General features: G+C 43.2%; 1 protein-coding gene across 1 annotated transcript; it reads right to left on the bottom strand.

Annotated features, from left to right (window-relative positions):
- Positions 1 to 723: 723 nt before the first annotated feature.
- LOC127441650 (piggyBac transposable element-derived protein 1-like) lies at positions 724 to 6,615 on the bottom strand. The gene is made up of 2 exons (XM_051699278.1): positions 5,645 to 6,615; positions 724 to 5,519 (listed from the first exon to the last, which is right to left on the bottom strand). Exons 1-2 carry the CDS (start codon positions 6,299 to 6,301, stop codon positions 5,484 to 5,486), a joined length of 693 nt encoding a protein of 230 aa, XP_051555238.1. The 5' UTR covers positions 6,302 to 6,615; the 3' UTR covers positions 724 to 5,483.
- Positions 6,616 to 16,738: the final 10,123 nt, after the last annotated feature.

Raw genomic sequence — 16,738 nt, forward strand, 5'->3', positions numbered from 1 at the left:
CTGTGAATGTCCTTGAGTGGCCAGCCAGAGCCCAGACTTGAACCCGATTGAACATCTCTGGAGAGATCTGAAAATGGCTGTGCACCGACGCTCCCCATCCAACCTGATGGAGCTTGAGGGGTCCTGCAAAGAAGAATGGGAGAAACTGCCCAAAAATAGGTGTGCCAAGATTGTAGCATCATACTCAAAAAGAATTGAGCTGTAATTGGTGCCAAAGGTGCTTCAGCAAAGTATTGAGCAAAGGCTGTGAATATTTATGTACATGTGGTTTTTTATTTTTAATAAATTTGCAAAGATTTCAAACAAACTACTTTTACATTGTCATTATGGGGTATTGTTTGTAGACTTTTGAGGAAAATAACGAATTTAATCCATTTTGGAATGAGGCTGTAACATAACAAAATGTGGAAAAAGTGAAGCGCTGTGAATACTTTCTGGATGCACTGTATGCACCCTGATGCTTACAGTTCCACACACTCAACAGCTTCACAAGCAAATATTTATTTAAACACTTTAACTTCATTACACAATCAACATAATAGCTTGTAGCACCATGGCCTTCCTTGTGCCAGTCTCTCTCCCTCTGTCTGCTGGTGGTGTGGCTTTTTTATGCTGCTCTCCCTGTGCTCACTGAAATTAAAGACAGGTGTTAGACATAATCTAGCTCAGGTGTAAGCACCCTTACCACTTTCTCTCTCTCCGGAGAGATGCTTGACCAGAGTGAGGACCGCCCACTTGATGGCGAGACACTCCTGTCTTACTCTATACAACCACTCATTTATAATTGCAAAATAGGGGTATGAAAGGGCGATGTCCGAGTTATGTTTCCTACTAGGACTGGGTAAAAAAATATATTTTTTTAATACATCGTAACCTTAATTTGAACAATCTTGATATCGATTCTTGATATAGAACTTTGCTCTATGCGCAACCCCTGGTAAACTTTCATATTTCACTAACCAGTAATTTAGTATAGTGAGTTCAGCAACGAGATCTATTCACTGCATGTTGAGAGTAAAAGTTTGGTTTGATTCATTCTGTGTGTCCAAAGATAAGATCCACGCAATCCATTTGTCACTGAATAATGTCTCTTTTAATATAATTTCTGTTCTTTACAGTCAGTTGTTGATTTAAAACAACATACAAAAATATTAAATTCTAATCGTACATAGCATTGTTTGAAACAAGCCCCCACCCACCGGACCCTTAACATTAATGAATTTAAATTAAATCATTGAGTAAGAGATGTCTAGCTGATTAGGGCTTGGTGCGCCTTTTTAATGTGGAAATGGTTGGTACAGATGTAGCTATGGTATGTGTTGGATGACCAATGGCCCAGTGAACAGATTTACTGTTTGGGCAGACCTTTTTTTTTTGTTTTTTTGTCGTCTGCGAAGAGGTCTCTTGGGGATTTAACTTGGGAGAGCTGGACAGAAATCGGCAGGTTGAAAATATAAATTAAATATCTTCTTTTTTATATCTGATTCACATAAATGATTTACTCAGCGTATACTGCACCCTACTGATGTAAGGTTTGCATGACGATTTGAATGGGTAAGCCCAGCATGCATTCGAATGGGGGTCCTCCATGCGTTCGAATGGAAGAGCCCTACTGCGATTCGAACGGGAGAGCTTGTGCTGCGTTTAAACGGGAGAGCCATACTGTGTTTGAACAGGAGAGCTGTACTGCATTTGAATGGGAGAGCCGTATTGCATTTGAAAGGGAGAGCCATACTGCGATTCAAATGGGAGAGTCCACGGCCTGAACGGGAGAGCCATACTGCATTAGAATGGGAGAGCCCATGGCAGCACGTGGACTCTTGCTGCATCCGAACGGGAGAGCCCTTGCTGTGTATGAACGGGAGAGCCCATGCTGCCTTTGAATGGGAGAGCCCACAGCCTACATGTGGACTCTCGCTGCATTCAAACAGGAGAGCCTTTACTGCGATTCGAACAGGAGAGCCCGTACTGCATTTAAACGGGAGAGCCGTACTGTGATTCAAATGGGAGAGCCCACGGCCTGGACATGGTGACTCTCGCTGCATTCGAATGGGAGAGCCGGCGCTGCATTCAAATGAAGTGATTAAAGTTGCTTTATAACGAGAGCCCTCCCCTCTTTGTGAAATGAATGGGCTGAATCCTCAAGTGTGGGACCGCACTGCATTCAAAGTGAGAGCATACTATTCATGAAAATGGTTTATGCTCTATTTACTGAGCTCACTCAGTGCTGCAAGCGTCTAAATTTGCAGGCATGGGCCTCAGCATTAGATGGGAGAGCACTTGATTCTTGTGAAAGTGATGTATGCGGCGTTTTAATAGAACTCCCTATGCGAAACGAACAGGCTGAATCCTCGAGCGTAGGACCATACAGCGTTTAGTGGGAAGAGCCCATGTTTTCATGTAAAAATTTTATGTTGCATATTAATGAGAACTCACTCTGCGATACGAACGGTCTAAGTCACCAAGCACGGCGTTCGACGGGAGGGCATATAGTATATTCTAATGAAAATGATTGATGCAGAAATGCAATAAAAAATAAAAAAACAGCCAGATTGTTGTCAATCACTAAGGTGGGTAATAGTTCATTTGGTATAGGTGGCATAATATGAGATGATTAAGCAGAAAAACACGTGGTTGCGGCAAGTGAACAGCGCATTAGCACTGCTTCGGAGATGTATTGAGCCAATTGCAGGGGCGCCGCTGTTGTGGTGTCACCAAGCTTGAGCGCACTGCCCAAGGAGAGGATTTGCGGTGAGGTACCGGGGTGGTCTGTATGAGTTAGAGGAGAAAGGGACTTGCAGTTGCAAAGCATAGATGAAAGGGGCTTCGGCGGAAGCATGGTAAAATGCTGAGGCTGCAGTGGATTGGTATTAGGACCATTAGTGAGTGTGGCCGAAGGAACCTGAAGCATGGTCAGACATAGATTGCTTCATTCCACAGCTAACATTGCGGCTAACTGGGGATCAAGGTTGGGCAGGCATCTGCGTTCTGCTGAGATCACCGCCGAGTCCGGCGCTCTGATAGTGGTTGTTCATTGTTGGAAACATTGGCAGCAGGGCTACCACTACTTGCTGCATCCTAGTGGGAAAGAGTGTATGGATAATATAACATTTACTGATAATGTAAACAGTAATATGTAAAACACGCATTTGCGGAAATGCCTAGCATTAAAGAGCACCTGTTATGGTTTTTCAAATATTACCTTTCATGTAGTGTGTTATATAGCTGTTTGTGAATGTAAAATTCTGCAAAGTTTCAAAAATCAAAGTGCACGACAAATGTCATATAAATGAGTTATTGACTCCCAAAAGAAAGAACCGATTCTGAACACTTGAAACGAGTCATTAGTAATTCCGGACTTCCTGTACTAACCTACATTATTTGGTAACAAAAAACACACCTGGTCTTCATTGGCTGCTCGCGAACTGCTTTGACCTGCCCTCAAACACTACACTAAGCGGTAGACCAATCACAACAGACTGGGACATCTGACCAATCAGAGCTGTAGAAGTTGAGCGGTTGAACTGGAATGGTAAATGAGAGCATGAAAGATGAGTTCCGGTGGAGGCTAGTGGAACCACTGCTGTGTTACACTGCTGTTGAAACCCCTGTAAAAGTACTTCTAGGAAGATATTTCGAACTTTGGGATTTTTATTTATTTATTTATTTTTGCACAATTTAGTGTTGCAAGACACCTGCGAACACGTGTGAAACAAAGCAGCCATGTTCAAACGCTTGTTGAGGGAGACATAATTAAACGTAGCATCTGGGGACACCTTAAACTTAATTTATTTGCTGGATTAAATTTCTGGAACATTTGTGAAGCGATGTCAGGATAAATGCTTGCATGTGCATACAAATAATGTCATTTAAAGTGGTGATTTGTCATTGAATTAGAAGGCACTTGAAACTAAGTACTAAGATGAATAGGAGACAATGGGGCTGAAGGCACCCCTTACGAAATTTTGCTTTTTTTCTGGTCACAAAATGTATCAAGGTCAAAAATATTTATTTATTTTTGTTAAATATTGATGAAGCAACATAATTTGTGTGAAAAGAAATAACAACAGAAGGTTGTTTCGATTAAAATTAAGTTTTGAAAAAAAGGTGGTGAGGAGCCTTTTTTCCCACACCTGGGGTGAAAGACCCCTAGGGGGTTTAAAGTGATATCGTGCAGATACTGGGGCAATAATTATAGGTCAAAATTTGTCAACTAATGCAAATAATTTTGAGACACCAAGATTGTTACAAATTAAGATGATGCTAACTCAAAATAAACACTTTAATTTCAAACACATTTTCCATTTTATTTCATCTCAAGTATTCTATAAACCGGCTAATCTTTATTATGACTGGATGAGTCAGTACTGTGAGCCCACTTTGAAAATTTTTCATAACAAATCTATTCGCCCCACTTTAACAAATCTAATGTGTTTTATAGGGGCCTTTAGCTGCTGCAACGGGGGGCTTTTTACCCCAGCCGCGGCATCCTCCACCGTATTCTCCCTGTCGACGTTCTCTGGAAGGTGCGCATGAAAACTTGTTAAACAGGAGATGCTGATGTAAACACAGAGAAGGTGCACAATGGTTAAATCAGTCCGTGTAGTGCATGGTGATTGAGTGGGAACGTCCCTCCCGCTTGGATGGCTGACAGAGGCCCAGCAAAACGCCCCGGGGCCCGGAGCACCTTAATAAGGCCCTGACCCCGATGTACCCTATCCGAGGTCTTATATTTATTTAACTTAAGTGTACGGTTGGAGCTTTGTAATTTGCTCTCCAACGTAATGCGAGTAATTCAATTAACTATTATTGCCATGGGATGACTCGTCTCGTTTTGATGTGGATGTACGAAATCATTTGGAGTTTGTACCTGAGAATTGGTTTTAATAAATACTATATGGGCACCGTTTTGCATTAGTGAGGTGAACAAATATGACTTTTTTATACTGATAGCCTGTGATAAATTCTACAGAATAACTGAAATATTGTGAGGATGAATCAAAATGCGAAGCCGAATCATCCGCTGTTGATTTCAACCTGTTCCTTTACGCTTGAGTGGAGGGCAAGATTTTGACGGATTGTGGAAACACTTTAACCCTGTGAAGGCCACATTTTAAAATAAATGAGCAAAAAAAATTTTTACCTTTCAGATGTTGTTGGAAAAACTGAACTTAGACTTAGTCCCAAAGTTCATGTATGGTAGTCCCAAAGACCGTTCTTGTCCTCTGAAAAACAAAGACGAACATTGCACTTGCGGCATAGAGTATTGGTGTAGCCAGTTTGCAGAGTCTGCAGCGTCCTCTTGTTGTCTTCACTGGTAAATGTGCAACCATGTCCCTGCGCACATCCACTGGGGGGTGTGCAGATGGCCTCTTAGCTGGGGTCCCGTTTGGTTCATTCCCATCTGAGGACGGTCTCTTGTGAGCATTCAAAGGGCTCCTTGATGTCACCGTCTGTGTTACTGGGCTACTGGCTGAAGATGGTCACCCTCTCTTTGGTTTAATTGGAGTTGTGTTCACCTGAATTGGATTAGAACAGAATCAATTAAGATGTCAAAAATACATTAAGATACAAGTCAGATATGTTATAAACAGTGAAATATTAAACATATTAAAAACAGTAAATAGCAGAAATGCATTCTCACCAGGATAAGAGAATCTGCTAGTTCTGCCTGAAACTGTCTCCTGTTCAGCATCTCTTTTGGCAAAATCTTGAGGGCTTTGCAGTCTCGCTTGTAGAGGAGCCAGGCATTGATTAAAGCGAGAATAATGGTGTGCCAGAAGATGTACAGGTACCACCATTTCGATTTTATGCAGAACTTATATTTGGCAGCAAATGAATACAATAAATCCACACCTCCCATGAATTTGTTGTAAGTTCCCAGAATGTAAGGCCTCTCAACTTCAATGTAGGTTTTGGTGGCTTTGTCCCAGCATTTAATTTTCTGCACAGGTTCTGGACCAGCAAAGGATGGCACAAGTGTCACCGCCCTGTTGTCAAACCATTTGACAGCACAGATGTTGTGGTTCCCCTCGACTCCAAAGTCAAAGCTTCCTCTTCCACTCTTCTTCAAGCTCTTCTCCTCTGCAAGGTTACAGTTGGGTAGGCGTACCTGTCTGGCTGTTCCCATGTAATGAATTCCAGGACAAAGGAGCTGAACTACCAATGGGATGCAGGTGAAATAGTTGTCTGTATAGATTTTGTAGTTCTGCCCTTCTGGAAGCATGGAAGCAAGCTTCATCGCAACATCTCCTGACAATCCAAGTTCAGCCCTCGCGACGGATTGGAAAGCGCAAGCCATGCATCCAAGTTCCGCACAAGGGGGACCAAAAGGACAACGTCATTGGACGTAGCGGCAGGTGGGGCCTCGCGGCGGGGCAGAGCTCGAGATGCCACACCACGTCGTGGCCGTGCTGAGTCTAAGGACATCGAAGCACTTACCTGGCTCCTTGTGACCACCCCCTGGTGGAACAGCCTGGGCGGGGGAGGAAGAGGCCTGTCCTCGTGACCCGTGGAGACTGTCACATTGGGGGCGGATTTGTGCCACAGCTGGGCGCTCAGGGGCGGGAGACCGCCGCTGGAGCACTAAACCTGCCAAATAGAGTGGTGGACGGTGGTCATGATGACGGCTGTGCACACCGGATACGTGACCCAGGGAACAAGGAAACCGCTCTTGCTGAGCTCTTGAGTACTGCAGCCACTTGGGCATGCAGTGCAATTAAATGCAAAAGGTAACAAAAAGATGGAGAGATCTGCTTACCAGCTCCAGAGCAGTGGGTTTCGTTGTCCCTGGGTCGCCCATTTCAAGGGCGCTTTGAAGCCTTTCAGGGGTTCTGGGCGGCCACGAGATGGGTGGCGTTTGCTTCCTGTGGTGGGCTCCACGCCGGGGCCGGGCCGAAGGGGCGGGCTGCGGCAGAGCCGGTGCAGTCACCACAGCGGGATGCCCTTGGCAATGAGTAGACGGGGTGTGGGATCTTGAGCCACGCCGGGGCAGGATATGCCGGCTAGCATCCATCTACTGCTCCACCATTGAAAACTGCTGGGCAAAGTCCTCGACGGTGTTGCCGAATAGGCCCGCCTGGGAAATGGGGGCAGCAAGGAATCATGCCTTGTCAGCCTCACCCATCTCGACCAGGTTGAGCCAAAGGTGGCGCTCCTGGACCACTAGTGTGGCCATCGTCCGCCCAAGAGAACGCACCGTGACATCCGTCGCTCGGAGAGTGAGGTTGGTTGCCGAGCGCAGTTCCTGCATCAATCCTGGGGCAGAACTACCCTCGTGCAGTTCCTTTAGTGCCTTGGCGGAATTGCAGGAGAGCCATGGTGTGCAGGGCGGAGGTGGCTTGTCCAGCGGCACCGTAGGCCTTGGCCGTCAGAGACAATGTAAACCTACAGGCCTTGGACGGGGGCTTTGGGCACCCGCACCAGGTGGCGGCGCTCTGCAGGCATAGGTGCACCATGAGGGCCTTTATCCACCGGGGGATTGCCGAATAGCCCTTGGCCGCCCCACCATCGAGGGTAGTGAGGGCGGGGAAGCTGAAAAGATCGGGACTGGGCGGTAAAAAGTGCCTCCCACGACCTTGTCAGTTCTTCATGCACTTCCGGGAAGAAAGGGATGGGGGCGGGGCATGGCTTTGAGCGGCGCCGCGAGCCCAGGAATCAATCACCGAGCCAAGAGGGTTCAGGGAAGTGCAGTGAGTTCCACTCTAGCCGACGCTCGCGGCTGCCCGGGAAAGCATGTCGTCATCTCCGCGTCAGCCTGTGACTGGGCAATCGTCCCCAAAGGGAGCAGCCCAGCTGAGGCTTCTGACTGGACGAGCCCGCTCTCCGATGCTGCGCTCAAGAGCTCATCACTTTCGTGGGCTCCGAATAAGAGGTCGAACTCGCCGTGAGACGAGCCGGCGGACTCATCCGGAAGCCCAATCGGGGCAGACGAGCGTGCTGGGGAATGGGAGGTCCACGGGGGGATACCCAGCGGAGGTGGTCCCATTGGGGTCCCCAAATTGCCCCCAGTGCTATCCGCGCTGGCCTCATACCCGTGGGTAAAAGGACAGAGGCGGGGAGCCTCTGGGGTGGCTTGCTTTCTTACGAAGGCGAGCCGTGACCGCAAAGTTGCCATGGACATATCCTCGCAATGAGAACATGACCAACCACAAAGGCTGTCTCTGCATGAGCAGTGCCCAGACACGAAAGACAGTGATTGTGACCATCAGAAGGCGAGAGATAACGAGCGCAACCAGGAATAACACACAATCGGAAATGCATCTTTAGAAAGATGCATCTTTAAAAAGACGTTCCGTGTGTGCTGCTCTTTTAGAGAAATATAATCTTTTAGAGAAGTATACTCTTTTATTTCTGCCGAAGCACCCAGGGGCATTCTCTGCAGTGCACCAGTGCAGAGGGGGGAGAAGCCGCTGAAATGCGCCGTCAGATCCAGCAGAGGTGAATGAACAGTAGTATTCAGTATGACCGTTCGGCTCCGAAGAGAAAATCTGAATGAGTGGTTGCATACCAGCTCCTTTTATACCCGTATGTCCGGGGGAGTGGCATGCAAATACCACTCGCCAATTTTCATTGGCCTTTTATCAAAGACCAGAGGTGTCTCGGGCTCCCAAGAGTGACCCCTAGTGTCACTACATCAACACAACGTCGAGTGGGTGACAGATAGGGAACCAAAGTTTTGCAACACCTGCTTTCCGGCACTCTCTCGTGTTAGAGACGTGCGAAGGCAGTTGGAGTTATGAGCATGGTAAGCGGAGCGGATTGTGTCAGTCAAACAAATATTTCGCTGATTTGGATAGAAATAAACATAGCTGCTTACACGTACCAAGCTGGAGAAAGGTGGATGGAAGGAACTAGTTTGTGACTGGGTTGGGATGGAAGGATTTTGGTATGAGGAAGATGACATGGATAGTGAGGAATGGATGGCTGTTGGAGGTGAAAGGGTGTGGGGTAGAGGGAGAAGGCAGGAAAAAGGACATAGGAATAGGGCAAATATAAGTCAAAAAACGAATCTGGAGGAGAATAGTTCTGAGGAAAATAAGCGAACGGTTTGGAGAAGGGTGTAAAAGGAAGAATTCAAAATCATTCTTGTGTTTAGGAAAGAAGATGAACATATAGGCCTAAGTCCAATTGCACTTGCCAATTAATTAAAAAAGAAGCTGGGTGAGATAGAAATGGTAAAGGTACTTCGTGATGGGAATATAATAGTAAAATGTAAAACAGAGGAACAGAGAAATAAAGCTTTACTCATTGGAAATACATGCATATACAAGACTATAGTGGACAAAAAAGTAATATGTGGAAGGAGGGGAACACAAAGAGTGATATGGGGCATTTCAGTTGAAGAGGATTTGGACAACATCAAAAAGAACATTCAAGGAGGAGAAGTAAAGAATACAAGGAGATTAAATAAAATGATAAATGGAGAAAAAGTTGGAAGTCTCTCAATTTTACTTGAGTTTCAAGATAATAAACTTCTGGAAAAAGTCAAAATAGGATAAATGAGCTACCCAGTTAGAGTATATGTTCCACCACCACTTAGGTGTTATAAATGCCAGATGTATGGACATATAGCTGATGTCTGTAAAGGAAAACAAAGATGTGCAAAGTGTGGGGGAAAGTATAGATATGAGGAATGTGAGGAAAATGTGAAGGTAAAGTGTTGCAATTGTGGTGGGGATCACAGTTTAACATATGGAGGATGTGAAGAAAGGAAAAGTGCAGTGGAAGTCCAGCAAGTCACAACAAAGAACAACATAAGCTATGCAGAGGCAGTGAAGAATTCAAGGACAGAAAACAATGGGAGGAACAAGAAAAGATGAAAGAATCTGTGAGTTAGGAGGAGAACAAAGGAATTCAAGGGATATATCAGTGAGGGTGAAGAATTAGATTTTGTTCATGGGATATGTCATTAATTGTACAGATCAAGTGAGACATAAAACAGAGAAGTATTTGTGAAATGTGCTGAGGAATTCTTGTCAGTTCAAGACATTGTATGGGAGCAAATCAGTAAAAGACTTGAATCAGAAGGGAAATCATCCAGACAAAAGTTAATGTTTATTCTTCAATGGAATGCAATAAGTTTATTAGCAAATGGACAGGAATTCAAAGGATTTATCCCAGGAGATCAGCAGTTACAGAAATACTCAAACCAGCCCATCTGGCACCAACAATCATGCCATGGTCCAAATCACTGAGATCACATTTTTTCCCCATTCTGATGGTTGATGTGAACATTAACCGAAGCTCCTGCCCCATATCTGCATTATTTTATGCACTGCACTGCTGCCAAATGATTGGCTGATTAGATAATCGCATGGATAATTGTTGATGCCAGATGGGCTGGTTTGAGTATTTCTGTAATTGCTGATCTCCTGGGATTTTCACACACAACAGTGTCTAGAATTTACTCTGAATGGTGCCAAAAACAAAAACATCCAGTGAGCGGCAGTTCTGCAGATGGAAATGCCTTTTTGGTGAGAGAAGTCAACAGAGAATGGCCAGACTGGTTTGAACTGACAAAGTCTATGGTAACTCAGATAACCGCTCTGTACAATTGTGGTAAGAAGAATAGCATCTCAGAATGCTATTCTGAGATGCAGGTTGGTGCTGTTTTGGCGGCATCAGGGGGACCTACACAATATTAGACAGGTGGTTTTAATGTTGTGGCTGATCAGTGTATATACAGCATATATATATTGTCTCATTGTGGATTTCTATATATACTTATATTTTATATTTGCTTTTTATTCTTATTCTGTCTTGTTGTATTGTCTGTGCACTGGAAGCTTCTGTCACCAAGAAAAATTCCTTGTATGTGTAAGCATACTTGGCAATTGTAACACGACAGGCTAGGATGGAGGATCTAAGTGCAGCCTTTAATAGAAACAAAAGATGAACAAAGTAACTCAGAATAAGAAAGAAAACAAAACACAGGGAACCCGGTACAGAACATGACATTACATGTGAAGACTGACAAAGGAAACTGGGAAAACAAGGGCTTAAATTCACAGAGACAAACAAGGGAACGAGGAACACCTGTGGAAACAAACAGGGGAAAACCAATCATAAAATGAAACTACAAAAGGACTACAAACTAACAGGAAACAGAAACATGGGAACTAAACAAGAATTTCAACATAAGTCAATACAAAAAACAGGGAATATGTGACAGCAATAAAGCTGATTCTGATTCTGAATGGCTGTTAACTCAACCTACTGTAGATATGACACTATTAGAAAACAAGGATCAGAGGTCTACACCAAATGCCCAAATTATTATAATTATTATACCTATGTCCATATATATATTCAGATGCATCAAAAAAATATAGAAAACAAAGTAGGTGCGTGTGGTGGTGGGGGATTTACAGTGGGTTGAGGAAAAAAGACCACTGAGGGCCTTTATATGTTCTGACTCAAGTTAATCATTAATAACATTAACAACATGTCATACCGAAAGTAGAGCAGACATTTTGATTGAGATACTTTAAACAATACACAGGATTCAGATGATGAGATTAATTGTAACTTTTTGTTGGGTACCAGCTCATGTAGGGGTAAAAGGAAATGAGATGGCAGATGAGGGTACAAAAGAAGCCACAAAGAAAAGAGATATAGACATACATTTTAAATATAAAAGACTGAAATGAAGAGTTTAATTAAACAACATATGAGGAGTATGTGGCAAAAACAATGGGAGGAGGATAGAACAGGAAGATGGTTTTATAACATTCAAAGAAATGTAGGTAAAGGTAGAGTAACAGGGCAAAACAGAAGAGAAAAAACAATAATCTCTAGACTTAGATTTGGTCATACAGCACTTAATAGTACTTTGTATAAAATAGGGAAACATGATACAGAGAAATGTGAAGTTTGTAATCAGGAAGAAACAGTAGAGCATGTTATGATGGTCTGTACGAGTTATAGTAATGAAAGAAAGATACTGATTTATAACCTTAAAAAAATTCAGATGATTTTTGAGTTGACAAGCATTCTGGGAAGAAATCCATGGGATGAATGTTTTACATTTTTATGTAATATCTGAAAGCGACAGAGTTAAATAAACGAATATAGGTCAGTCAGGAAATACAGTGCATTTGTACAAAGAATAGCATAATTTGATCCCGACCCAAACTCCCAACCAGCAGGTTTGTATGCCAACTGCCATAAAAAAATAAGAAGAAGTAGAGACATGAGAAGATACCTTGTGCAAGAGAGCTCATCGTTTGAAAATTACTTGGGAAAATATGAATTTTTACACAAAGTGCTTATAAATTGCATTAAATATGTGTTCAGAAGGGTTGTATGTCAAAATTGAGGGTTTGTTATGGATAATTTTTGAAGAATGCATATGGATTGCATGAAGGGAGTTTGACCACGTTCTGCATAGATGTGAGAATTGGGTATGTAAATTTAGTATTAATCATATCTCGTTTAATGATTTATAGCCCAGTGTTTTCCAGTTTAGTGCATAAGTGTAATACGTATAATATGTGAAAAACATGTGTAATGATAATTGTATTGTTCAAACTGTTATGCGTGTCCTTAAAGCCTAGTTAAAAATGCATTAAATGATTTAAGCATATGTTAAATACATAAAATACTGTGAGTGGTTTAGCAAGGACTTAAATGTGCAATATGTAATATATTTACTGTACTAAAGCATACAATTATCATAATATGTTATCAGAGATTTAGGAAACATGCTAAGTTGAAATACTGGGTTCTCTCGAAAACAGTGCTACAGCCAGTATATTCTACTTTGAAATGTCTGTTCTGGATGGAATTTCTTTTTGTGTTTTGGCTTGTGTGATCCCGCCCACTGCCCATTTCCCAATAGTATTTCGACACCCCGGGTTGCCAGATTTGAAGCAAGTTAGCAGGCAAATATAGTGCACTGCAGCCATGGAATCCAGCAATACATCTAGCTAACACTGACAGAGTTATAAAAAATCTACATGAGATGGTTTATAATTTGCATACAATAAAAACATTGCTAACGTATACATTAGCTGATCAACTTACAGTGTAAGGCTTGTCGCTTGCCATTGTCAGTTTGCTCATTCCTGTTGCGTGTCCTCAACCTGGCAACCCGCGTGAGCTTCGAGTCTGGGGAGGAAGGGGCGGGGGAGACAACTTTCTCCAATATTTTGAATTTGGACTGCTGTACCCATTTTAAACGCTTGATGTCAATGTTACATATTGCTCCTTTAAGCATGTGTGTGCGCTACATTGTTTTGACTTGTCCTAGGTTTAGAGTTGTTTGTTTATTGTGTGTGAAATTAGCGTTGTTTTTAGTGTGCCTCTAAACAGTGCTTCACTTGTTTTAGAGTATTATTTATTGCTAAAGTTTAGCATTGTTTGTTTACGGTGTACTGAAGCCACTTTGCACATCACTACCACTCTAATTTTCGGTGGCACTCTGGAAATGTCAGTCAGCTGTGAACAAAGCTGACTTCATTCCAGCCTTCACCACACAGTCCACCCTCAGTAACTTTGCAATGACACAAACATGAATACGTCCAGAGGATACAGCAACACACTCTGCTTTCTAACAACTTCTCCTTCTCTCACACCCCTCGACATACCGGTAGGGTTGGGGGAACAGGTTTGCTCATTACAAACAACTGGACATTATCACCACACTCCTCTCTATGTAACAATACTTCTTTTGAATTCCATGCTATTACTACAATGCAACCCACAAATATCCATGTTGTTGTCATCTATCGCCCTCCAGGTCAGCTGGCAAACTTTCTTGAGGAGCTGGATGTCCTGCTGTCCTCCTTCCCTGAAGATGGTAGGCCACTTGTGGTTCTTGGAGATTTCAACATACACCAAGATGAGCCTCAAGCCACTGAACTTCATGCTCTTCTGGCCTCGTTTGACTAGGAAAGACTAACTACTACAGCAACTCACAGATTGGGCAACCAGCTGGACCTCATTTTTACACGTAGCTGTACCAACACAAATATTCTTTTTACTCCTTTACATATCCCTGATCCCTACTTTGTTTAATTCAACATGACTCTCCCATATATATTAAAACAGACTCTGCCTTTGGTTTCCTTTCACCATAACCTCCGTTCTCTTTCACCCACACGCCTTTCCACTGCTGTCTCCACTGCTCCTATCTTCCCGCACAAAACTTATTTTCCACCCTGGATGTGCTCTACTTTAACAACCTGTCTAGACAACATCTGTCCTCACTCCTCTAGGCCGGCACATATGATACCGCCCTGCCCATGGCTCTCTAACATTCATCATGAACATCAGACTGACCTCAGGGCGGCTGAGGTCTTAACCACTACTTTACTGATTTGGTAGCTACCATTGCACAGTGTTTTTTAACTGAGCACACAAATGTTTGTCCAGTTAATACAATGAAGCCGACCTTCAGCATAAGGACTGTCACTGAATCAGATGTTACGAGAATGATGAAATCTCTTAAACCATCCAGAGCAAAGGATATTTTTGGTATGGATGTAATAATGCTCAAAGAGCTCAGTTCAACACTAACCAATCCTATTACCAAAATTATTAACCTTTCAGTTTCTCAGGGAATGTTTCCAAATGTTTGGAAGTTGTCTGTTGTTGTTCCAGTATTCAAAAGTGGAGATCCTTTTTCTACCTGTAATTACAGGCCTATCAACATCCTACCTACAATGTCAAAGTTTGGAGAGAAATTGGTAGCTGAGCAAATCATCTGCCATCTGAATATTAGTCCATTTGCTAATAAAAAGAATAGATGATATCAGAGAGAGTGTCTTTGGCTCCTTGGGACTGATGGCATGTGAGCCAGTTAGAACAGGGGCGGAGTTGGAAGAGAAATCGGCCCTGGATTTTAAATAAAAACTGGCCCAAAAGTGCTAGGTGCATGTTGCGGCCCCCTTCGGCATATCGCGGTGCTGTTTTTTGGCCCAGATCGACCCTGTTCGACCCTGTTTCGCTGCCAGATGACTGAGAAATGTCCCAGTTCGCCCTATGGCCAGTCCACCCCTGATTTAAAATAATGCTAAAAAGCACAGTAGAGCCATATAGTGTCCATGTTGCTTGGAGGGTGCCTATCCCATTGTTAACAAAGATCAAACAGGAACTGGATGGAATGGAGCAACTGGGCATGATTGAGGAGGTTTCTGAGCCCACTCCCTGGTGTACCCCAGTGGTGCTCATCACCAAAAAGAATGGAGACATTCGAATATGTGTCGACCTGAAATGACTGAATGAAACTGTCATACATGAAAAGTATGTGCTGCCAACCTTGGATGCCATCATCTCTAAGTTGGCGGGGGCAACTGTCTTTTCAAGACTGGATGCTGCTAGCGGCTTCTGGTAGGTTCCATTGGATGATGCTAGTAAGAGGCTGACTACTTTTATAACCCCCTTTAAGAGATACTGTTTCCGTCGTTTGCCCTTTGGCATAACTGGTGTGCCAGAGATATTTCAGAAATGAATGGCTGAGCTACTTTGTAATGTCGAGTATGGACATGCTGCTACATGGATGATATTCTAGTCTACAGCTGAACTCGCAAGGAACACAAAGGTAGACTCAGTAAAGTGTTGCTGACCATTCAAGCTTCTGGGCTGAAGCTTCGAAAGGAGAAGTGCATCATTGGCCAGAAAGAGCTTGTTTTGTGGGACACCAGCTTTGCCATGGGGGCATCAGCCCTGACCCAGAAAAGGTCTGTGCCATTCGTAAGCTCAGCAAACCACAAAACCAGACAGAGTTAAAAAGGATACTGGGCATGATCAGTTATTTGTGGCGCTACCTGCCACACAGTGCTACCATATGTCAGCCACTGATTGAGCTGCTCAAAGCTGATGCAGTGTGGAGATGGGACACAAGCCTTGTCGTTGTTGATTATTACTCAAGATTCATTGAAATAGCACACATGGCTGATACAACAAGCAAAAGAGTGATTGGCAAACTAAAGAGCATGTTTGCACGTTTTGGCATTCCGGAAAAGCTCTGCTCAGATAACACGTGACAGTTCACTTCTGCCGAGTTCAGGACATTTCCCTAAATGGCAAGATTTGAAAAGAGTTATGGCAAAAGATTGCAAAACAAAAGAGCCCTACAGGCGTTTCAAAAATAGGCATCATGGCACCAGATCCTTATTGCCTTTATGCCTTGGAGATCCAGTATGAGTGAAACTTGATGGTGAAAAGGGTTGGATGACAAAGGGGCAATCAAGCTGATCAACTGAGGTTGTACTACATTTCAACCGACTTAGAAGAGATTTGGAGAAACCGGAAACATCACCAAGCAGTTCTGGAAACTGCCCACCCTGAATTAAATTCTGGCAATAGCCCTCTGGGTGTGGTTGAAGAAGGATCACCTGTGGACACAAGTGAAACCATACCCGAGGGAAGCCAGGAAGTTCTTACGCCTACAGCGGTACCCCCAGCACCTATCCCTCAAAATCCCCAGAACACCAAGAACCATGCGTAACGGACACATAATTAGAAAGCCATTGCGGTACCAGTCATAACACACTGGTTGAAGGTGGAAACAACAACAACAAAAAAGAAGGACCCAAGTATAGAGTTAGTTTTATCTTAAACTATTGAAGGCAAATTTTAAAATCTGTAATAGAATGTAAATTATAAGTAACTCTTAGTTAGCATTATTTCTGATTGGAAGAAAAAGTATTTCTCTGTTTGCTCTATAAAGATTTGCAATATATTTGGGAAATTGTAAGTACCTCACTGTCACTTTTTTTCCTTTTATTTATTT

The sequence above is a fragment of the Myxocyprinus asiaticus genome, chromosome 5, assembly GCF_019703515.2.
Source record: "Myxocyprinus asiaticus isolate MX2 ecotype Aquarium Trade chromosome 5, UBuf_Myxa_2, whole genome shotgun sequence".
NCBI lineage: Eukaryota > Metazoa > Chordata > Actinopteri > Cypriniformes > Catostomidae > Myxocyprinus > Myxocyprinus asiaticus.

What these genes read in the sequence shown, in the direction of transcription:
- LOC127441650 (XM_051699278.1), bottom strand. Translation starts at nt 6,301, where the DNA reads ATGGCTTGCGCTTTCCAATCCGTCGCGAGGGCTGAACTTGGATTGTCA. An exon ending in TAGCAGATTCTCTTATCCTG is followed by an intron (nt 5,520 to 5,644) that starts GTGAGAATGCAT and finishes AATCCAATTCAG; the next exon opens with GTGAACACAACTCCAATTAA.